General features: G+C 42.7%; 1 protein-coding gene across 12 annotated transcripts in view; it reads right to left on the bottom strand.

The window, feature by feature from the left end:
- The window catches only part of ENPP2 (ectonucleotide pyrophosphatase/phosphodiesterase 2), a 101,914-nt gene that overhangs the window by 50,799 nt on the left and 26,232 nt on the right, over nucleotides 1–24,883 (bottom strand). For 4 of the 12 annotated variants that reach the window (XM_087962134.1, XM_087962133.1, XM_087962132.1 and 1 more), the window contains exons 1-2: nucleotides 9,193–9,564; nucleotides 8,248–8,353 (exon numbers count right to left, since the gene is read on the bottom strand). The exons of 1 other annotated variant lie outside the window; for it this stretch is intronic. In XM_087962134.1, coding sequence (XP_087818260.1) covers nucleotides 8,248–8,353; nucleotides 9,193–9,414 — 328 coding nt within the window. In that variant the 5' untranslated portion in view covers nucleotides 9,415–9,564. Of the gene's footprint in view, nucleotides 1–8,247; nucleotides 8,354–9,192; nucleotides 9,693–24,883 lie in introns of those variants that run through there. 7 more of the 12 variants (XM_087962142.1, XM_087962140.1, XM_087962136.1 and 4 more) reach the window with 5 other exon arrangements.

A 24,883-nucleotide genomic window follows, 5' to 3' on the forward strand; every position in this document is an offset into this window, starting at 1 on the left:
TTATCCAAATTAAAGACTGTGGACCTTGGATATAAAAATGAGCAGACTGTCAAGAGAACTGAACTGAATATTATTTGGCCTAATAAGAGGAAAAAAGACAGGACAGAATGTTACAGAAAGTAAGTGCCTTAGAGGAAAGACTCACATCAAGCTGAGTTGTTAAAGATGATCCTAGAATGTAGGCCTTCAGTAAAATCAAAGGGCAAATCTGTGCTTGCATGAAGAGGCATGAAGAGGATTCCAAGTTGTTATTCCATTCTTTAGTAGAATAACAGAATTGGAAGGGACCTTGAAGGTCTTCTAATCCAACCATCTGCTCAAGCAGGAGACCCTATACCATTGCAGACAAGTCTCTTCTTCAAAGCCTCCAGTGATGGGGTGCCCACAACTTTTGAAGGCAAGCCACTCCACTGGTTAATTGTTCTCACTGTTAGGCAATTTCTCCTTAGTTAATTGTTTCTTGTCTTGCATTCTGGTGCTTTGGAAAATAGGTTGACCCTACTGTGATTAGACTGAAGACACTTTCCCAAGGATTTAGTTAAGGTAGGTCTACTTTTTCCCAGGAAAATTGAGCACTGGATGCCATCTTTTAAGGGTTATAAAGAGCTGCGGTGGCACAATGGTTAGAGTGCAGTACTGAAGCTACTTCTGCTGCCTGCCAGCTGCCTGCAACTTAGCAGTTCAAATCTCACCAGGCTCAAGGTTGACTCAGCCTTCCATCCTTCCCAGGTCGGTAAAATGAGGACCCAGATTGTTGGGGGCAATAGGCTGACTCTGTAAACCGCTTAGAGAGGGCTGTAAAGCATTGTGAATCAGTATATAAGTCTAAATGCTATTGCTATACTCTTTCTTTACATGTAAGGTCAGCTTCTCATTTTGTTCCCAAGGATTCAGCAAAGCAATTAAATTGGACGCTATCCAAAAAGCAATCACTTAAAAGGACAAAACAGACACTTTTTTGAAAAAAAGACACGTCTTTGACTAATCTAGCAATTCTCTTCTCCTTCCGAGAAAGATTGAATAGTGTCACAACTTCAAAGCTTTTTTTTTTTTTAAAATTTGGGCGTCCTCCTTAATTGTTCTGCAAAATTTCTTCTCTCCTCTGTTGGCCTTTACCATAGGCTATTTTCTAATATTAAATAATTGTAGTAGCCTTTTTTTGTTTCTTTAGTATATAATGCTCGTTATTCTGATATCAGAGCAAACATCTGAATCCAAAGTGTGAAATTTGAAATCATTCCCAGGAATGATGGAATAAGCATTTAAGTAAATTCTGTTGCTTGTAATAAAGATATTATGGTGATATGGATTATTGTTTTATTTTTTCCATGTGTTCTGGCTTAATCTAAGAGTTTCATGAGGACAGAAGGGTTGTGTTTAATAAGTATAAAGACACAGTTTATAAACTTGTTTTTTTAAGAGTTAATCTGTTTTCAAAAGACAGTTTAATAATTCTCGAACTATTAATATAGTCAAAGGAAGCAATCCAGTGCTTGGGAGAATATGTTAGGCTTAACACCTCATTGAAGTCTAAAAACACATTTTAAAATAATTCTAAAAACTAGAAGCCATTGAACTCCTTTAATTCTCATTGATTCTTAGTTTCTCCTATACTCATCTATCAAACTGCAGAATAACTTTTCATACGATGACGATGCTTTTTCTCGTGGCCTCTCTCGTAGTTTTATGTATCTGTTTTATTTAGCTTAACTCATTCACAAAGTTTGCACAACTGAGGTCTTTTTGCTTAGAACTGTTCCAGTCTGCAATTATAGTTGGGGACATTATGACAATTGTTGGGGCACAAGAAGCTTGGACAAGTCCATATAGCAATAGCAATAACACTTAAGATTTATATACCGCTTTATAGCCCTCTCTAAGTGGTTTACAGATCAGCATATTGCCCCCAACAATTTGGGTCCTCATTTTACCCACCTCGGAAGGATGGAAGGCAGAGTCAACCTTGAGCCTGGTGAGATTTGAACTGCCGAATTGCAGGCAGCTGGCAGGCAGCAGAAGTAGCCTGTAGTACTGCACTCTAACCACTGCGCCACCGTGACTCATATTGCATCAAACAATATGTAACTGTTTGAAATTAAAATGCATGTAAGTAATACTGTGTATAAGAGAAAAGGGAAAATGGAAGGGGGAGGGAGAAGGAGAGGGAGAGAGAGAGGGAAGGGAAAAGGAGAGGGAGAAAAAAAGGGGAGGAGAGGAGGGGAAGGGAAGGAAAAGGAAAGGGAAGGGGAAGGGGAGGGAAAAGGAAGGAGTTCTTTAAAGAACAGCTTTCCACTTTTTTTAAACATAACACATAGTATTCTGCTTAGTCTGGCCTTGTATGGAATGTTATATGCTTGTGTTCAACTTCAGGTTAAAAAACCAACTTTATGAAAAAAAAAAATAACTGCATCTTTTAGTTCCAATTTGCTGGAGGGTAAATTTACCATATGACAGGAAAAATAACTGTATGATGGAAAGAATGCATTTTTCTTTTTGTTTCCTTTGGAGATTGCTTCTAAGATTTATGCAAACCATGTTTATATGGTCTCCAAATGCTGGGGTCATTAACCAGGCATTACAATTGAGTGTGGTTCAGCAGAGGTCACTTTTTTTTAATCACCTGCTTGATTTTCCAAAAACTAAATGAAATGGGTTTGCAAGAGATGCACAAGGATAACCTAGGACAAAGATTATAAGTTAGGGAGTTGCCCTTCATGCTACTGCTTGTCATTCTATTGGTACTTCTCAAGATATTGAGGTGGTTGGTCTGTCCTGCACAGATCCATGAGTTCTAGGAAACCTACGAAATCAAAGCATCTTTTTGCAGCTGCTTTAACGTGGAAGTGGAGTAGAGCTGTGACCTTGAGAAAAAGCATATGAATTTTGTTTACTATATAAGATTCACACAATAGTGGCTATCCTTGATATGCACTTGTTTTCATATTCCAGACAGCTAGAGCAGGCAACAGCATTTCCATTCAAAATGGGATACTCTTTTTAATTAACTTATTTCTAATGGAAATGTTCTTAGCTGCTCCAACTCTCCAGACCAGGGGTGTCAAACTCAATGATACGGCCTACAGGGTGCTTAGATCTGGCCTGCAGAGCCACACCCTGGAAACTGTGAAGGACCGGCCTGCGGGGCCTCTGTGAGAGAAAACATAGCTCATGAGGACCTCCCAGGCTCTGTTTTCAATGGCAGAAGGCCGCAGGAGACCGTCGCAGCCGAAAACGGAGCCCAGAGGACCACTGACGGCCCCCCGGGCTCTTTTTTCGCTGGCAGAGGGCTGCAAGACATCGAGCTGGCCATGCCAGCTATGCTCACTTGGCCCCCCTGAAGTCAAATACAACCCTGATGCGGCCCTTAATGAAATTTGAGTTTGACACCACCGCTCTAGGCCCTAAACATAAGCCCAGACATTCACGATGTGGCTTGTCAATTTTTCAGAATGCAACCTAAATGGAAATTCAATCAAAAAGCAGAAAGTTCCAATTGTGTTTATTCTGTTATTCCTTCCAATTTCATCTTATGGCAGTAGAAGTGATTAAAATTTTTTTTAAAAAAACAACCTTTTAATGACAGTACTGTGGGTGGCAAGAGAGGTCACAGTTAATGACAGGCCACAAACATGTGGAAGGTTCTGGATTTCGATCCACGATTTTCCCAATTTTTTTTAAAAAAATTGAGGAAGAATCCTGCTTGAGAATGTATAAACCTGTACAAGAGTTTAATCTTGTGTAACAACGGACTTGTTCTCCTGTGCTTTTCTATGACCGTAGTAAAGATTTGATCTGATTTGAATTGTTCTCAAATTGAATCGAACTGTTCTCAAATCATCCACCTAAGATGATTGTGTGCTACCTATTTGCTTTGCTTGAATAGGAAGCAACTAGTATAATGTCACACAAACCTTTACAATAGGAATACTGCTGACTAATGATGTCCTGTAAGAGGGCGGAGGGAATTCAAGGACAAAACTGGGCTGTGGTTTTTCAGAAGTATAGTTTCTGTCTCATGTTGTACAAAAACGCTTCGAGGACACAATATGGGACACTGCAACGCAAGGCTTCAGTGTCAGTAATGGCAACGCAATGTTGCATAGAGCAGAGCATCTCCAAGCAGCCAAAGGCTTTCTTTCCCAAGTATAAGAGAAGCTACTCTGTGACTGTAAGCCTTAAGGTGATGCTTCAAAACAATCACAACGGAAGCTGTTCATTTCATGGTTAGGTCGAAAGGAGTCCGATAAATCAACAAAGGAAAATATTTATAGCTCAGGGTTGAAAAGAGGGGTCATGATAATGTTACCTAGTTTGGGTAATGAGACATCTGTAAGAAGAAGAGATTGGACAACCATTTGTCTGAAATAGTATAGGGTTTCCTGCCTGAGCAGGGGGTTGGACTAGAAGACCTCCACTCTCTGCTATTCTGTTTTGTTAAAACCAAGTTCAGAGAATACCAAGCACAGCCGTGGTGGCGCAGTGGTTAGAATGCAGTATTGCAGGCTAATTCTGCCAACTGTCAAGAGTTTGATCCTGACCGGCTCAAAGTTGACTCAGCCTTCCATCCTTCCGAGGACGGTAAAATGAGGAGCCAGATTGTTGGGGGCAAGAGGCTGACTCTGTAAACTGCTTAGAGAGGGATGTAAAGTACTGTAAAGCGGTATATAAGTCCAAGTGCTATTGCTCAGTCAGATAAATGCTAGGTAAGCAAATTAAAACCAGAAGAGGGCTAACTTAAGCGTACTCTGTGCAATCGTTAAACCACATGGTTTACACCAGGGGTGTCAAACTCACATCATGGCAGTGTCACATGATCAGGACTTCCCCCCCCCCTTTGCTACACCAGGCGAGGGCGTGGCCAACGCATGATGCATCTGCCCCGCGGGCCGCAAGTTTGACAGCCCTGGTTTATACTGAGCTAAGAGGTGGGCCACTCTGGATCCTAAACATAGTGAGCCAACACAGCCATTGCTTATCTAAAAGCAGCATATCCCGAAAGAGAGTTTTAATTCAGAAATCAGCGTGGAAGAGGCTTTCCAGTCAGTTATAATTCCTTAATGGTAGCTGGGCTGTTTTAATAAATCTCGCCATATGTTTGGAATTTGAAAATACTGCCACCAGCACCTGCAAGGATATTGCAAGCGAAACTCCAGCACCAGATGGAGGAAACATTTTTCCAAAACGTTAACTTAGGAAGCAGCTGGGTCAGACAGTAGAATGTGTTCAAAAGCCATGCAAAGTACTTTCACATACAAGCTAAACTCCACGGCGCATGTAAAAAGGCCCCTGTCTCAAACCTCCAGGCTGCCTTCCCCAGAGAGGCTGCTCCATCTGCAACCACTGTTACTAATAATAGGAATCATGTGTGCTTATCAAAGTCTAAGACAGGCTCCTTTGATCTGGCATTTGTTACTAGTTAAACCTAACTTATCCCGCATACTGTAACAGCTCTCCCTTCTTCTTCGCAAACAATTGTCCAGCTCTCCCATTTGCGATAAGGAGTGCAAGGCTTTCTGATCTCACATTCTGTACATCCTGTTTCCACTGCTTTGATACATTAGAAACAACTTTGGCAAGGACAGCACATGGAGAGAGAGGGAGGGAGGGAGGGAGGGAGGGAGAGAGTGAGAGGAGAGGGAGGGAGGGAGGGAGAGAAGGGGAGGGAGGGAGAGAGAGGAGAGGGATGGAGAGAGAGAGAAGTAGAGGAGGGAGAGAGAGAGAGAGAAGTAGAGGGAGGGAGAGAGAGAGAGAGAAGTAGAGGGAGGGAGGGAGGGAGAGAGAAGGAGAGGGAGGGAGGGAGAGAGAGAGAGAGAGAGAGGGAGGGAGAGAGAGGAGAGGGAGGGAGGAGAGAGAGAGAGAGAGGGAGGGAGAGAAGGAGAGGGAGGGAGAGAGAGAGAGAAGGAGAGGGAGGAGAGAGAGAGAGAAGGAGAGGGAGGGAGGGAGAGAGAGAGAGAAGTAGAGGGAGGGAGAGAGAGAGAAGGAGAGGGAGGGAGAGAGAGAGGGTAGAGAGGGAGGGAGAGAGAGAGGAGAGGGAGGAGAGAGAGAGAGGAAGGGAGGGAGGGGGAGGAGAGAGAGAGAGAGAAGAGGGAGGGAGAGAGAGAGAGAAGGAGAGGGAGGGAGGGGAGAGAGAGAAGGAGAGAGGGAGGGAGGGAGAGAGAGAAGAGAGGAGGGAGGGAGAGAGAGAGAAGGAGAGGGAGGAGAGAGAGAGAGGAGAGGGAGGGAGGGAGAGAGAGAGAGAGAAGGAGAGGGAGGGAGAGAGAGAGAAGGGAGGGAGGGAGAGAGAGAGAGAAGGAGAGGGAGGGAGAGAGAGAGAGAGAAGTAGAGGGAGGGAGGGAGAGAGAGAAGTAGAGGAGGGGAGGGAGAGAGGGAGGGGAGAGAGAGAGAGAGATCATGATCATTATAATAGAACTGGCAAATTGGCCACGGTATCACTTCTCCACTGGAATCAGGCTTTGCTCACTGTAAACAAAGGGGATACTACAGCATAAGCAGGGCATATTTGCAGGTCCCTCACATCTATCCTTAAGGAGTGTCAACAGCTGATATTTAGCCAATCAAACTGTTTTTACTGCATTACCAAGAGCTCCTTCAGAAGTTGTTCCAAACGGAGCCAGACTTGGCATTTACATTTCCAAAAAAACAAAAACAAAAAAGGATTTTGATGCTCTGATTCTTAAGAATACCTGCTATCTGAAATGGTATACATATAGGGTGTCCTGCTTGAGCAAGGTGGGTTGGACTAGAAGACCTCCAAGGCCCCTTCCAACTCTGTTGTTCTGTTCTGTTACTAATTCTGCGTAGACGAAGGCTTTGTTTCTAAGATTTTAATTCAATTTCCCCAACTGGTGCCTCTTTTGAAGCCTTGGGCGATCACTCCCCCCACCAGCTAGCGCAGCCTTAGCCATACTGTCTTGGGGAAGAAGAAGGGGGAAAAAAAATAAACCCAGAGCTGGAAGCCAACACATCTGGAGGGCTCCAACTTGGAGAAGACTGTATCAAAGCCAACTCCTCCTCTTCCTTTTGTATCAGAGCAAAAAAAACTATGAGTCAGGAATACCAACACATCTGAAAACCACTGATCGGTACAAACAGAAATGTGCCACGAGATTCTTTCTTAGACCAAGGAGACAAGTTTCCAAGAGTGTTTTAGCCAAGCTCACAGAAATATCTTTCAACATTAGGGCCAAATAAAGAGGGAAGAAATGGAAAGTTCTAGAGGCATCAGAACAGCATCACTGTATTGGAAGGAGGATGACAGATGAAAGGAGCCTTTGGCGTGCCCACGTTACATCTGTATATATTTTCAAGAGTAGCATCGCTATTGCGCTGCTGGGTGCCAAATTTATGCAATTTAGGCTTCCATGAAGGGATGTGCATTTGCTTCTTGTGTACAAAAGCCAGTGTTAAATGGTAAATAAATACACGATAAATGTATGTATTTATTTATAAAGAGTCAACAATAACTCCATCATGATTATAAAAGCTATTTAAAGGAACACACTGTCCATCAGAAAGAACAGAACGGTCACTCCATAGACAAATTACATAAAATCCTGCAGACCTTCCCTTCTGGGTTTTTTTTTTTTTTAAACAGATCTGAGATGTTGAATGCCCATTTTGACAAGGAAGTAGGGGGGAGAGTGCAGGAGGCTTGGGGCTAGCCTGCGTTTTGTTCCCCCCTGAAATGAAAGGAAACCAACTTTAAAGGAAATGTGCAAGTTGGAGAACATCTGCTGCCCACAACTTCCAACATGAAACACTTGCTTTTTCTCCCAACTCTCTTCCCTCCTCTCGTTTCATTATCTGCGCATTTTTTACTTTGCACAACCAACAGGACTATGCAGCAGATAATAAGAAATCTCTACCTGCAAACAAACTAATCCAACAGAACAAGAATTGCTCACATTATTTTAGGGATACGGAGCAGGGGGGGGGGGCAACTCCAAAATAGGATCCGTTAAATATGATCACAGACACATATACATCTCATCAGCCCTCAGCACATAAACAGAATATGCCTGACTCAATCCTTCTCCCACAGAGAGAAGTCAATAGGTTACCTATAAGCATGTTCTGAAGGTCAACCAATGCAAGCTTTTTCACATAACCTTTGATATATTTGGGGGGCAGTCGGAAAGAAAAAAAGGTGACCAAAAGGTACATTTTTAGGACCCCCACTGTTCCTCCCCCCCCAACCCTCCCTCTCCCAAGTGGCTGCAGAAACGGACCCTTTAACCCACATTATACCTGAATCTGGACCCTCCTCCCCAAATTCACCAGATCTTCTGACACGATGAGCTGTAAATCCAGCACAGACGTTCATGCCCAAAACCAAACCGAGCAAGGAGGTTACCTGGAGGGGGAAAAAAGATGAAGAAGAAAAGAGAGAAAGCCAGAGAGAGAGAGAAAAGAGGGGAAAAAAGAAAGAAGTTAATAAAACGAAGCAAGCTCCTATCTTCCTTCCTTCTTCTTTTCCTTCTTTCCTTCTTTTTCTTTCTTTTTCTTTTTCTCTTTCTTTCTTTCCCTTTTTTCCTTCCTTTTTTCTTTCTTTCTTTTTCTTTCTTTCCTATCTTCTTTCCTTTCTTCCTTTCTCTTTCTTTCCTTCTTTCCTTGCTTTTTTCTTTCTTTCTTTCCTTTCTTCCTTTCTCTTTCTTTCTTTCCTTTCCTTCCTTTTTTTCTTTCTCTTTCTTTCTTTCCTATCTTCTTTCCTTTCTCTTTCTTTCTTTCCTTCCTTCCTTCCTTCTTTCTTTCTTATTCTTTCTTTTCATTTCTCCTTCCTTCCTTCTTTCCTTCCTTTTTTTTCTTTCTCTTTCTTTCTTTCCTATCTTCTTTCCTTTCTCTTTCTTTCCTTCTTTCCTTCCTTCCTTCTTTCTTATTCTTTCTTTGCTTTTCTCCTTCCTTCCTTCCTTCTTTCCTTCCTTCCTTTTTCGTTAAGGACATTTCTACGATTTTGCAGCATAGCAAAACAGTTTGTTCCGACGGGTCATCCCGTCTCCTTGCCGAAGGAGTGGAAAAAAAAAAAAAAGCCACACTCAGCGGGGACACATTTCATCCGCCACCAGCCTGGAGTTCTAGGATCGGAGCACCGTTTCTTGCCTGGCATCGGCGGGTGCGGAGGGGATGGGGAGGCTCTCGCCCGCCCGCCCGCCTGCCTGCCTGCCCGCCAAGCCAAAGGGGGCTCCCCTACCGTACCTGGTAGAGCCGCAACCCGCTTGCCTTGGCCATCCTCCTGCCGCTGACTGGAGCCTCCTTGGGCAAGAATCCGAGCGCGGCGCTCTTGTTTGCCCAGCCCGTCCGGCTGCAACTAATCCCACCTGGGGAGGTCGGTCGCTTCCCCGTGATTTGTCCAGGGGGAGGTTTCATCACGTCCCGCTTCACAAATCGCAGCGCGCCAGGGCCCCAAGCCGCAGGCATCGCCCGCCCATCCAACCCCACACACACACGCACGCACACACCCCTCCAGCCACTCCGAATCCCCTCGCACCCGTCTCGGGGCTCCCGCCCGGGCCGCTCCGCCAGGGGCTCGCCTCGCGGGGGCCCCCGAGGCCATGACCGCCCGGATCCTTCGCGCCAACGTAAGCGGGGATGGCGAGAGAGGGCGGCGGGGCTGTGCGCGCGCACTCCCATCGCTGCCTCGGAGCGGATGGTTTCCTCAGGCGTCGGTGTGGAAAGGCGAGAGCGAGCGATGTGGGCTTCACGAAGGGGCCAGAGAGAGAGAGAGAGAGAGAGAGAGAGATGACACAACATAACCAGAGTTGGAAGGGACCTTATAGGTCATCTAGTCCAACCCCCTCCCCCAAGCGGGAGACCCTACATCACAGACGATACCGTTACCCTTCAAAAAGACCTTGACTATGTATCAGAATGGTCAAACAAATGGCAGCTTCAAATCTCAACAAATAAATGCTCTGTCCTACATATTGGCAAAAAAAAAATCAGAAAATAAAATACAGGCTGAATAGTCAAGACCTTGTTGATGATCCATACTCTGTCAAGGACCTTGGAGTACTCATCTCAAATGACCTAAGTGCTAGAGCCCACTGTAACTACATAGCCAAAAAGGCATTAAGAGTTGTTAACCTAATCTTACGTAGCCTTTTATCTGGTAATATCACACTACTAACTAGAGCATACAAAACATTTGCTAGACCAATACTCGAATACAGCTCATCATTCTGGAACCCACATTATGTATCTGATATTAATACAGTTGAGAAAGTCCAGAAATATTTCACAAGGAGAGTTCTCCACTCCTCTACTCGTAGCAGAATACCTTATGCCACCAGACTCGAAATTCTAGACCTAGAAAGCCTAGAACTACGCTGCCTTAGGTCCGATCTAAGTATAGTATATAAAATTATATATTGCAATGCCCTACCTGTCAATGAATACTTCAGCTTCAACCATAACAACACAAGAGCACACAATAGATACAAACTCAAGGTTAATCACACCAAACTTGATCGCAGGAAATACAACTTCAGCAACAGAATGGTCAATGTCTGGAATACTCTACCTGACTGTGGTTTCCCGCCCACCCCCCAAACCCCAAAAACTTTAACCTTAGACTGTCTACTATTGACCTCACCCCTTTCCTAAGAGGTCTGTAGGGGGCATGCATAAGCGCACCAATGTGTCTACCGTCCCTGTCCTATTGTTTCTTTTAATTTTTTTTAAATTTTTCTTATATGTATCCATGTATTCATAACTATGTTTTTACTTATACCTATTATCTTGTAAGCAATTGACAAATAAAAATAAATAAATAAATAAATAAATAAATAAACCATTTCTGACAAATGGCAGTCCAGTCTCTTCTTGAAAGCCTCCAGTGATGAGGCTCCCACAACTTCCGAGGGCAAGCTGTTCCATTGGTTGATTGTTCTCACTATCAGAAAATTTCTCCTTATTTCCAGGTTGAATCTCTCCTTGATCAGTTTCCATCCATTATTCCTTGTCTGGCCTTCAGGTGCTTTGGAAAATAGCTTGACCCCTTCCTCTCTGTGGGATCCCCTCAAATATTGGAAGACTGCTATCATGTCTCCCCTGGTCCTTCTCTTCACTAGACTAGCCAAGCCCAGTTCCTGTAACCGTTCGTTGTATGTTTTAGCCTCCAGTCCCTAATCATCTTGGTTAATCTTCTCTTCACTCTTTCTAGAGTCTCAACATCTTTTTTATAGTGTGGTGACCAAAATTGGATGCAGTGCTCTAGGTGTGGTCTTACTAAGGCTTTATAGAGTGGTATTAGTATGTCCCTTGATCTTGATTTTATCCCTCTATTAATACAATTTAGGATTGCATTAGCTTTTTTGGCTGCTGCTGTACACTGCTGGGCCATATTTAGCTGGTTGTCCCCTAAGCTCCAAGATCCCTCTCACAGTTGAGTCTGCTATTGAGCCTGGTTTCACCCAGTCTATATGTGTACTTTTGGTTTTTCTTGCCTAAGTGTAGGACTTTACTTTTCTCTATATTGAATTTCGTTTTATTAGATACGGCCCAGTGTTCTAGTCTGTCAAGATCCATCTGGATCTTGAGCCTATCTTCTTCGGTGTTAGCTATTCCTGCAAGCTTAGTATCATCTGCAAATTTGGTAAGTTCCCCTTCGATTCCCTCATCTAAGTCGTTCATGAAGATATTGAAGAGTACTGGGTGTTAAGACCGAACCTTGTGGCACCCCACTGCTTACTTCCCTCCTTATAGACTTAGACCCATTAAGGACTACTGAGAGACAGAGAGAGAGAAAGAGAGAGAGAGAGAGAGACGCTTCAGCTGGGAGCAGACAGACCAGGACTAGGGCGTAATACAATAGAAAAGACGGGATGGTCTTTGAGGGAAAAAAAACCCTGGACAGTCAGTTGTCTGAAATACTATATATACTAATAGGGTCTCCTGCTTGAGCCGGGGGTTGGACTAGAAGACCTCCAAGGTCCCTTCCAGCTCCATTATGATAGCAGTCTTTATTAGTAAAGGAGAAAATGTGCAGCTCAGGGTTGACTCTGAGCTTGTCTAGTGAAGAGAAGGACCAGAGGAGACATGATAACAGTCTTCCAATATTTGAGGGGGCTGCCACAGAGAAGAGGAAGGGGTCAAGCTATTTTCCAAAGCACCTGAAGGCCAGACAAGGAATAATGGATAGAAATTGATCAAGGAGAGATTCAATCTGGAAATAAGGAGAAACTTTCTGACAGTGAGAACAATCAACCAATGGAACAGAAGTTTCCCTCGGAAGTTGTGGGAGCTTCATCACTGGAAGCTTTCAAGAAGAGACTGGACTGCCATCTGTCAGAAATGGTGTAGGGTCTCCTGCTTGGGCAAGGTGTGTGTGTGTGTGTGGACTAGATGACCTACAAGGTCCCTTCCACCTCTTAATCTGTTATGAGCTAGCTTGTTTTCTTGCAGATGTTGCATTTGACCAAACTAGGTAACATCATCAGTGTTATTGGAAGATACCATAGCAGTCTTCCAGTATCTGAGGGGGCTTCCACAAAGAAGAGGAGGGGGTCAACCTCCAAAACCTTTGAAGGCAGAACAACAACGCTCCACTCTTCCAGGGAGCCCTCCATCCAGGTGTGGGAACACATATTTATATTCTCTGTTGCAAGACAGATGCCTTCTTCTGATTAAAGAAGCGACACCCCACTTTTGACACAAGGTGTGATTAGGGCTAGACAACAGGCCCAGAGGTCGAATCTGGGACCTTGCAAAGGTCCCTGAACTACAATTCCCAATGTCTATGGAGATTCTCAGTCATCCAGGTCATAGTTGTCTCAAAGGTGCTTTCCTCCCACTGCAAGGCAACTGGTTCAGTGGTGGGATTCAACATTTTTTGCTACCGGTTCTGTGGCCGTGGCTTGGTGGGCGTGGTATGGCTTGGTGGGCATGGCAGGGGAAAGATACTGTAAAATCCCCATTCCCTCCCCACCCCACTGACCTGCTTTCCAGCTTCTTTCTCCTGTGCAGGGCAACCAAAGAAGACCCAGCCGATCAGCTGGGACTCGGGAGGCAGAGAATAGATGGGGGCAGGGCCAGTCAGAGGTGGGATTTGCCAGTTCTCTGAACTACTCAAAATTTCCGATAACGGTTCTCCAGAACTGGTCAGAACCTGCTGAAGACCACCTCTGAACTGGATGGTTTATTATTTGAAGAGGAAGAAGAAGACGTTTCGCTTCTCATCTAAGAAGCTTCATCAGTTCAACTACAATTCCAAATGTCCCAAAGGTGCTTTCTTTTCAAAGGAAAAACAAAGTCCAATTGCCTTTTTTTGGGGGGGGTGGAGAAGCACCTTTGGGAAAACCATGACCTGGATGACTGAGAATCTCCATAGATACAACTCCCAATGCCTCTCTTCATTGAGCGGGCAGCTGTGGGTGCTGCTGGGAGTTGTAGTTCCCCATCTTCCGTGGGTTTACAGATCCCCGCTTTGAAATGTAACCTCTGTAAGATACACAGTTGGAAGGTTAAGGTGGGTTGTTGGGTGTTGAGAAGTGAAGCGGTGCATTTCATGAGACCTCTGGAGGAGAATGAAAGTTGATGATGCTGACTTGGATTTGAGTTCCCTATGTTTTAAAGGTGTAGTGCAGAATGGTTTACATTTGGCCAATAGAGAAAAAGGTCAAAACAGGACCCAATGTGGGTTGGTCACTAGGACCAGAGGTTTGTCTTTTGAGCTTTTGGATTCGTGCTATAGCCCATCTTCAGGGAACTTCTCTCTAAGCTAGGGAGAAGTTCCCTGAAGATGGGCTATAGCACGAATCCAAAAGCTCAAAAGACAAACCTCTGGTCCTAGTGACCAACCCACATTGGATCCTGCAACATTATCCTGGGGTACGTGTATTCACTTTCATTCGTGAAGGTCAAAACAATATATGTAGGGATCTATATTGGGTCCAGATGCAACTATGCCTCATGTCATGCCCTTGGTAGACTTGGACTCTGAAGGAGAGGAGGAACAGCTGACAGGGAGTGGAAGCGTGGCTCCGGAGGTTGTGGAGGAGGCTGGGGAAGGGCAGAGGCTGGCTGGGCAGTCAGAGGAAGAACCAGGCCTATCCCTTCTTCATCCTATGACACACAGGGAGGAACTCTCTCTTGGCTTACGAGAGAGGAAGTGGCCATGATCCCCCTCATTGGTTGCAACTGGGGAGACTAGTATATAAGAGAGATGATTACAACACAGCATTGCCAGAAGCAAAGCGTGTTTTATCATGGGCTGAAGTTATCTTGGTTGACGTCCTTCCAACAGATTCTGCCTTGTTATCTCCTTGAATTTGGTAATTACTTATCCTGGTCCATTGTGGACATTTCATCATTGTAGTTTGTTTGGTTTTTTGTTTATTTCACCTCTATCTGCTCATTAAGTTTGGACTGTATTGCTTTCTTTTGAAGACTTTTTGAGTACATTTTATCTCCAACTGAGAATTACTGAACAGTGGGGCCAAGTTGGAGGCATTAAGGGACATTTATTTATGTTTTGGATTTTGTTACATTTGTGTTACAATCTGGGTCATCACACCTCATTGCAACCAATAGGACTTAAGTCTACAATGGCTAAGTGAAGCGTCCAACAGTTCCAGAAGGTCTTGCTTTGAACTCAACTAAATGCACACAATCTAAGGTGAAAATTAATCCTTAGCATTTGTGATAAGGTGCATGTTTCATGCTCCAGGCTCGGTTTGCTATTCAGCGATGTCATTTTTTTTTTAGAAGTTGCTGTCCCCTCCTGAACTCTGTATCAGGGACACCGTCTGTGCTAACGAAACATTTGATTGCTTCCTGCACCAGTCTAATTGGCAAGGTCACATGGGCTGAAAGTGAAGGATTGTGATTGGATAGTTGTCCCCTCCCACCAGATTACTTATCCTGGTCCACAACTGTTCGAAGCTGCGGCAACACTGGAAAAAAAAGTGATTTATGGTTGTCATAGAGTCCCCAGAGTCACTACTCCAAATCTGGGCCCTTGGGAACTAGCGCAGATTTATGAGAATCCCACGGTCACATGATCGCTACTTGCACCCTTCCCAGCCAGCTTCCGACAAGCAAAGCCAATAGGTATATCCAGATTTGCTTAATGGCTTCATTCTTCACTTAATGAATATGGTGGCACAGTGGTTAGAGTGCTGTACTGCAGGGCTGCTTCTGCTGACTGCCGGCTACCTGCAATTTGGCAGCTCGAAACTCACCAGGCTCAAGATTGACTCAGCCTTCCATCCTTCCAAGGTGGGTAAAAGGAGGACCCAGATTGTTGGGGGCAAGAGGCTGACTCTGTACACCGCTTAGAGAGGGCTGTAAAGCATAGTGAAGTGGTATATAAGTCTAAATGCTATTGCTATTGCTAACAACCATGGCAGAAGTCATAAAATGGGGCAAGAGTCACTTAACTACTGCACCACTCAGGCCCCTGTGCTTTAGACTGTCTTTAACTCACATCATTTGTATTTGTTTTTATATTTAGGCTTTCCCTGTAAGCCATTCACAGTTGCTTTCAATGGCAAGATGGGCATCATATAAATTGAATAAATAAGATAAACAACCACCTCACTTAGCAATGGAATGTCCAGCCCCAATTATGGTGTTAAGTTAAGGACCCCCCCCTCCAGTACTTGGTATGTATAATTGGTCCAGAATGCAGGGGCTGAAAGAGAGTTTCATTTTTTCCTGGACAGCACCTCTAGTTTGGGAACTATATTGGTTACAGGTTGACTTCTCAGCCCAATGTAAGGTATTGGTTGTCACCAGAGGTGGCCATTCAGCAGGTTCTGACCAGTTCTGGAGAACCGGTAGCAGAGGTTTGGAGTAGTTTGGAGAACTGGCAAATGCCACCTCTGACTGGTCCTTCCCCCATCTATTCTCTGCCTCCTGAGTCCCAGCTGATTGGCTGGATCTTCTTTTGTTGCCCTGCACAGGAGAACGGAGCTGGAAAGCAGGTTAGTGGGGTGGGGAGGGAATGGGGATTTTGCAGTATCCTTCCCCTGCCACGTCCACCAAGCCATGCCCACAGAACCGATAGGTAGAAAAATTTGAATCCCACCACTGGTTGCCACATTTAAAGCCTTTTATGGTTCAGGACTAGAGAACTTGCTCCCTGTTCATTCAAAAAGATCTGTAAAGATCCCTTCGAACTCCCATTCTGGGAGAGTGTTATCACTCAAAGGACCATGAAAACAGTGTCTTTTCCAATGTCTTTTTGGCCCCTGGTTGGCTCGTGATATGTAGAAACAAAAGTTCCAGCCTTCAATCAATCACTCTCATAATCTTCACAAAAAAGAGAGAGACAGATCACCTTTGATAAACTGTCCTATTTACAGAGTAGATTATCATAGTGGAGAGAGTTATGGTCAGAAACTGAGGGTTAAAATTTATTTGCTGAGGCAATTATTTACTAAGGTGGAGGGGGACACTCCCCCCTCCCAGTCTGATGAAAACACTTTTCACTGAATATTTACCAACAGCCACCATTTGCCAAAAACCTATTTTAAAAAGTAACAATTAGTTTAGATCCTTCAATAACAATCTTAGATGTTATTCTTAGATTTCAGCAGTGGTGGGATTCAAACATTTTTATCACCGTTTCTGTGGGCGTGGCTTGGTGGGTGTGGCTTGGTGGGCATGGCAGGGAAAGGATACTGCAAAATCCCCATTCCCTCCCCACCCCACTAACCTGCTTTCCAGCTCCGTTCTCCTGTGCAGGGCAACAAAAGAAGACCCAGCTAGGTCAGAGAATAGATTGAGGTGGGTCAGTCAGAGGTGGTATTTGCCGGTTCTCTGAACTACTTATTATTAAGTGATAAACTGCCTTCCCACATGCTTTTAAGCCATTATTCCACAACTGCTATCAATTAGATTGGCCCAATCTGTCAAGCCATAACCTTGTGGTGAGACAGGCAGCCAACACATTTAATAAATAAATTAATAATAATTGATAAATGGTCTACAAATTCACAACTCGCCTGGCCTACGTTAATCCAAAAGTAATCAACCGCTTTACATCACAAGGAAATAAGTGAATGCAATAAAAAAAAAGTTAGAAGATACTGTACATTAAGGGTCATCTAGTCCGACCCTCATATTAGGAACTCACTATTTTCTCTTTTCTTTCTTTTTTGTTTTTTTGTTTTATATAAAATATAAAGAAGAAAAGAAAACAGGAAATTAAGGGAATTCACCATTTTCTCAAAAAATAAATAAATCCCTCAGTATGTTTCTTCCACACAGCTGAGTACATCCTGAATGGGGAACACTTCTCACATCTAAATTGGCATTATTAGAAGTCGCCCCCTTTCAACAAAGTTTTTGTAGGCATCTGATCTTTATATACACACACACATGTAACCCTGTCATGATGCTGTCCCTTTTTCCTGCGGTTTACGTGGCAAAGCAATTCCATCTCAGCAGAAGCCTTGGTTTTTCAGCAAAATTATATGTTACATTCTCCAGAGAGATGCTTGGTTTAATTCTAAAGCAGAGCCCTAATTGCTTGCCCTGCACTGCTCTGCATTGCCTGAAGAACATAGAACTGAGCAGCAGAAACATTTCTGGAACTACACAATGGCAAGGCATAAACTATTTTCACAAATCGCAGTGAAGCATTTCCTGTCTTTTCCGTTGGGGTGTTCGCACTTACTACCAACTCTCAAGAGCAGAAGAGAATCATATTAAAAATAATTTTTGTGCTCTGGCTAATAATTTGATGTTTATTCCATGCCATGAGGGCATGTAAAACAGTAATTTAAATTCAGGGGTGTGGGGGGGGGAAGTGGAGAACATATAGGTCTTAAAGAACTGCTTGAATTGTTTAATACCTCTGACAGAAACTGGGTGGTAATATACATTTGACAAGAAAGAAAGAGAGGGAGGGAGCGGGAGAGGGAGAAGGAAAAGAAAGAAGAAGAAAAGAAAGAAGGAAAGATAGTAGACAAAATACATAAAAAATAAGAAATCCATATGAGACTCCCAGGCTGATAAATGACAATGAACAAATTACTTCCTTTATAAAGCAGGGGTGTCCAACCTTGGCAACTTTATGACCTGTGCACTTCAACTCCCAGAATTCTGGGAGTTGAAATCCACAAGTCTTAAAATTGCCAAAGTTGAACGCCCCTGCTTTAAAAGGTATTAAACCAAAATAACCTTTCTGTCTAATAGTAAGGCTAAGCTTTAGAAAAGATTTAGAACACCCTTCAGATATGTTCTAAGTAATCATCACCATCAATTAACCAGTGGAACAACTTGCCTCCAGAAGTTCTGAATTCTCCAACACTGGAAGTATTTAAGAAGAGATTGGACAACTATTTGTCTGAAATGGTATAGGGCAGGGGTTGCCAACCTTTTGGACCTCAGGGACCACCAAACTCATAATTTTAAATCCCGGGGACCACTAGTATGAATTTTGACTGATGGTGGCTTGCTGACATTGGTGGGAGAGAGAGAGAGAGAGAGAGAGAGAGAGAGAGAGAGATCTGATCTAACCTCTCTCTCTTTCTCCCTCTCCACCCCCCTCTCACACACACACACATACAGAGGCAAATTTCTTAACAACCGGTTCTGTGGGCGTGGCCTAATTTGTGGGTGTGGCTTGTTGGTCATGTGACTGGCTGGGCATGGCTTGTGTTTAAATATTATAAATATTTGTGTAAATATTGATTTTTTTTTGTAAAAAAAAGAGCAACTTTTACCCAAAATCAGGCAAAGCAGGCAGGCAGATTGAGTTACTCACAGAATCACAGATTCGTTCAGAGATCTGTGTTTCTGCCATCAGCTAGCTCAGTCTGTCACATAAAATTTGCTTGCAAGCAAACTCACAAAATTAACTCACAACACACCCTGTATGTAAATATTGAATTTTTTATTTAAAAAGTGCAACTTTTACCCAAAATCAGGCAAATTGAGTTGCTCACAGAAACACAGATTCACTAAGAGATCTATGATTCTGCCATCGGCTACCTGCATTGAATAATAGAAGCTTCAGTCCTAAGGAAGGTTCTTAAAAGCCAAGACAAAGATCTAAAGATTAGCTAGAAAGAAAGAAATCCAGCCATTTCCTGCTTCCTAGCTAATCTAAATCTCCCAGCATAGCAGAACAGATGATGGTTGGGGGGGAAAAAGGAAAAATAGCAATTTAGGAGGCAAGTTTGCCTGGTAAAGAGTGAGTGGGCGGGGAGGGTTCCCGCAAGCCATGTGGGCGATGCTGCCTTGTGTTCTCGTGCAGCCTGGATTAATTGCTTTGGAGGGGGGGCTGCTCTGGGGGTGACATTTCTCTGTGGACTACCAAAATTTTCTTGCTGACCACCAGTGGGCCACAGCCCACCAGTTGGCAACCACTGGTATAGGGTTTTCCTGCCTGATCAGGGAGTTGGACTAGAAATCCTTCAAGGTCCCTTCTAACTCTGTTATTCTATTCTATTCTATTCTATTCTATTCTATTCTATTCTATTCTATTCTATTCTATTCTCCATTCCTAGCAATAGGCAAAGTCTCTACTACAGAGAGGGTGGCAGGAATGAGAGAGAAAGACTGAAAGAGAAGTTGTTAGCCTGAGTCTTGTTGGAAGAGTTCATAACCATGCAGAGCTTTGAAACAAAGCCTTAGCTATTCCCCAGCCTCTTCCAATACTCAAAAGTGAGTCAAATGCCTATTTGGCAAGCTGATCATACTTTGCTGCACCTTGGCAGAAAATGCTGTTTACTTTCAGATGTCCCATTACCGGCACTCTCGTGTTAAACAAAGGGTTTATTTCAGGATGAGACAGAGTTCCCAATGCTTTATGGGGCCGGCGGAGAGAAATCAAGGATGCTGTCCTTGAGAATTGAGCTGGACATGTGGTCAGCTTTACCTTTGAGCAAGTTGCAAGAACTACATCATTTGAAGCCAGTAACACATTTATTTGGGGATTCAAAATCCACATGAGGACTCAGCGAAGAGGCCACAAGGCCTGAGAGTCTCATATGAACCGGACAATACAAGCATTAATGAAAAAGAAGTGGGCATCAGTGTTATTCAGTGACTTGAATAACATGCAGAAAAGAAGCCATCTTGACACAGGGAGCTGTGGGGGAAAAAACCATTTTCTTACAAACATTAGAAACTGTTTTTCAGCAATGGCATTCAACATTAGATAAAGCCATGATTTGCTTAACCACTCTTTTTGGATAAGGCACAGCTGGTTACGTTCATACATTATACCCTACTAACTTTAGATTATACATGAGAATGGCTGGATCACATAGTGCAGTAGGCCAAACCAGGTGAGTTGTGCTAACAGAAAAACAAGCCATCTCTGAAAAGTAAGAACCATAACTCAGTCTCTTGACATTCTTTTTTTTTTTAAATTTAATTATAAGAATACAACACGGTGTAACCGTTCTGACATTACAATTGTTATGCATATATACATCTGCCACACAGTCCTTACTATTCTGTATAAACCTCTCTGATCTTTATGTTTTACATAAGCTCCCTTGTTAATTGTTCCATGATTCATTGATGTTCATTTAGGAATAGTGTGGACAAAAGCATTTTCTTTTTTATTTATTTTTTACTTTAATTATAAGAATACAACATGGTGTAGCCGTTCCGATGCTACAATTGTTATACATGTATAAATGTTACTTCACCATTTATTATCCTCTTGTTTGATACATTGTTTACTAATTATTCTAATCATCATAGCTGTTCTGACCTAGCCTTCTTCTATGCAACCACTGATAAAATATATTCCACGTTTCATAGTACTCAGATTCCCCCTTGTTTTTTAATTGCAAAGTTAACCTGTCCTATTCTGCACAGGGCATAATTTTCCTTATTTTCTCTGTTTCTGGCGGTAAGCTTTCCTTCTTCCAGTATATATTAGTCTAGCCGCAGTTAACACATGTACTATTAGATAAATTAAATCCTTCCTATATCCTTCTGGTATTATTCCTAGGAGGAAAAAATTCCTGTTTAAATGGAATACACTCTCCCACCATTTGTTCCACCCATGTCTGGATCAGTCTCCAATACTTTTTTTGCAGCATTGCAGGTCCACCACATGTGAAAAAATGTGCCTGATACATCTTTGCACTTCCAACAATTTGGAGATAGACTTTTGATCATTTTGGAAAGCCTTGCTGGTGGAAGTTGCCACCTGTAAAACATCTCATAAAGGTTTTCCTTGTATGCCGTGGCCAATGTTATTTTCTTATTGGGGGTCCAAAGCTTTTGCCATTTAACCAATTCAATATTATAACCCAATTTTTTTGCCCATGCCATCAATCTCTTGACCTTCTTGAAGGCCTCAGAAGATCATCAGGTAAAGCAACTGAAGGTGGAATGTATTTGGAAGGTTACATTTTAAGATTTGGGTGGAGAGGCAGCATTAGACCAATCTTGCCCAGTCTTGACAAAACTATGTTTGTAAATGCTTGGGTGAGAAACTACAAAGAAATCCCAAGGTCATTGCTTAGACTTGGAAGAAATCAAACTATTTCCCTATTGATGTCCAGGAAATCCCTTGGATACATCATAGAGTGATCAGTATCAATGTAAACTTGAAAGGTTCTTATTAAGTCACTTAATAACCGGTTCTGGGGCAGTCTTTTCCCATCTGGTGCCTTCTAGATATATTGGATTTCAACCTGGTTGTGCTACAGAAGAATTCTCAGAACTGAAGTCCATCAATTGATAGGCATCTGGTTCAATAGTGTGCAATAGGGGCTTTTTAGTAGGAAATTCTCATATATGTATTGAAAAACAATTGTGCTATCCATGCATAGAACAATCCAAAATACATTTCTTGTCCCTGTTGATTTTACATTTTGACATGTAATAAACAAGTCAGACCCATAATAAAGAGTTAAACTCTTATAGTAAAATCTCCCTCAACTCCCAATGACCACTAAGATACACCCATATCATTTTCTTGGAAGTTGTTTTGTCATCATCTTCTTTTGTTATATTTATATCTAGCCTTAAGACTGTAATAAATTTGATTTGATTTTACCCAACCAGCTCCACATACATAACACTGAAAGAACCCAGTCTTCAGATTACCAATGGACGAATCACCATCCATTGGTAAAACCTATGGGATCTATAAAAGGTTTCTTCCGGAGGTAATGCACTACCTACAAGGAATCAGGAGATGTCAGCAAAGAGATAAAGAACCTAATGCTGCACTGCACTGCCACTTAGTGGTCATCTAGGGTCATACAGGCAAGATTTGGTGGACTTATTCTGAAGGAGATCAAAACAATCTATTATGATTTGGAATAAGTCAAATAAACACAGGAATAAGTTATGAAGCAGTCATGCTATACTGATTTCCAGTCATTTGAAAGTCATCGAGGACCTATATACTGCACAAGTGAAAAAGAGGGCTGTGAAAATATTTACAGATCCCTCACATCCTGGACATAAACTGTTTCAACTCCTTCCCTCAAAACGATGCTATAGAGCACTGCACACCAGAACAACTAGACACAAGGACAGTTTTTCCCCGAATGCCATCACTCTGCTAAACAAATAATTCCCTCAACACTGTTCAACTATTACAAAGTCTGCACTACTATTACTGTTAATCTTCTCACCACTCCTTATCACCCATCCCCTCCCACTTGTGACAGTATGACTGTAACTTTGTCGCTTGTATCCTTACGATTTATATTGACTGTTTCCTAGTATGATTTGATTGCTTATTGTACCCTATGACTATAATTAAGTGTTGTACCTTATGATTCTTGACTCTTGATGAATGTATCTTTTTTTCTTTTATGTATACTGAGAGTATCTGCACCAAGACAAATTCCTTGTGTGTCCAATCACACTTGGCCAATAAAGAATTCTATTCTATTCTATTTTCACCGGTCATTGAAGGTGATTCGGAAATTGCTGTAGCTCTTGATGCACATCATTACTAACTGTATGTATCGAATGACTCATCATATCCAGGAATGGTGCTAATAGGCCTTTTTCTGCAGTCTACAGCAGAGAGGGACAGCTGGGAAAATTGTATTTACTGCAAATCACTCCGAGATCTTTCAGGAGATCAATAACAATTTCTAACCAGCAATGTTTATATGCCATCAATCTGCTGTTCAAGACCCCTCTGGGTGGTTAATCCTGGATGATGGTTATTGTTCTAAGAAAACGTTTTTGAAATTAATAGCAATCTTCTTATATAAAGAGGAACCTTCCTCTTCTTTTCACCCACCTGGTCTTAGTTCATAGATGTTGAAGACTGAGTTAGGAGAAGACTGAGAAAAGAAACAACATTTTTCAGATTTCTGAAGCTCTGACACATAAAACAGGATAGTTATTCTTGGCTACCTCCAAAGGCAGAACTACTGTATATCTCATGGACTTAAATTCCAAGATATTTTTTTTTGATAGAATTGAAGAAATTCCATCCATCAGAACAGGAACTGGTAGTGAACCTTGATAGAGTCTAAACCTAGATTTCTCAAATTGAGAGGAGAATTGGACTAGATGGCTTACATAAAAATGTTCATCTCTATAATTGTGTGAATTGAAAACCAAAACTTGATACATGCCCATTCTAATGGTATCTGAAACACAGGAGAATGGCCAGTAGATGATACTTCAAGATGGAAACCTGCTGAACTTTGAGATTGAACATCACTGAATGCTAGCTATTTGGGGTATTTGGGGGGCAGACTGGGGAAGATATCTTTATTCTGAACAACAGGATACATGTCTTTTTTATCCCATGTTTATAAGGTTTAGATCAGGGGTCTCCAACCTTGGCAACTTTAAGCCTGGAGGACTTCAACTCCCAGAATTCCCCCAGCCAGCTGGCTGGGGAATTCTGGGAGTTGAAGTCCTCCAGGCTTAAAGTTGCCAAGGTTGGAGACCCCTGGTTTAGATAAACACTGAGTTAGAAAATACAAAAAAATGCCTATATACCAAACTTGCCTTGTATCTTCTCTAGGCTAAAGGTAGAGATTAGGGTTTTCCAACCTTGGCAACTTTAAGATACATTGACTTCAACTCGCAGAATTCTCCAGCCAGCCTGGGTGGCATAGCTGGCTGCCAAATTCTGGGAGTTGAAGTCCACATGCCTAAAGTTGCCAAGGTTAGGAAACCCTGGTGTAGATGTTGACCAAAAATAATTATGTAAGTGATGTTGCAGTGCAAGTCCCAAAATATTGCTAATTGTTCAAGTGGCACTTTTTTTGTGGGGGTGTGAAATCTTTTTATGTTCCTGCTTCTGCATGTTACTTCTCTGTTGGCTGAAATGATTCAAATATTTCATTTTCAAGGCCTACACTATTTCAAAAGTTCAACTGTAGCACTAAGCAAACTTCAGAAGACTTACTGCTTGTTTGCTCTTAAAGAGGAAGAAAATATAATATCCTGGGAAAATATATAGTGTTTGATTGGCACCTTGAAGGATAAAGGTTGCACTTTTTTTTTTTTTTGCAGACCCTATTTTTTTGTCTAATAAACTTCAGTAGATCCTCTCCTTTGGATTTTGTCTAATCTCTTCCTTTGCTATAGTGCCGTGATGGCGAACCTATGGCATGTGTGCCACAGGTGGCACGCAGAGCCATTTGTGCCGGCATGCAACCCGCAGGCAAACTTCCTCACTGTGCATGCGCGCACCCCACAGCTGATCTTCGGCTGGTTTGAGGCCTTTTTCGGCCTCCCAGAGGCTTGAAAAAAGCCTCTGCAGGCTTTGCAGGCCAAATAATAGGCCCATTTCATCACTTCCTGTAAGTGATGAAACGGGCCTATTATTTGGTCTGCAAATCCTGCAGAGGCTTTTTTTCAAGCCTCCGGAAGGCCAAAAAAAGCCCCAAACAAGCCGAAAATTAGCTGTGAGGCGCAGTGCAGGTAAGGGGGTGGCGGGGGGGATTGCACACAATTTTTGGCACAGGAGCCCAAAAAGGTTAGC

Source organism: Notechis scutatus, chromosome 3 (genome assembly GCF_049901735.1).
Source record: "Notechis scutatus isolate UNSWTSFEM ecotype Mainland chromosome 3, rNotScu1.2, whole genome shotgun sequence".
NCBI lineage: Eukaryota > Metazoa > Chordata > Lepidosauria > Squamata > Elapidae > Notechis > Notechis scutatus.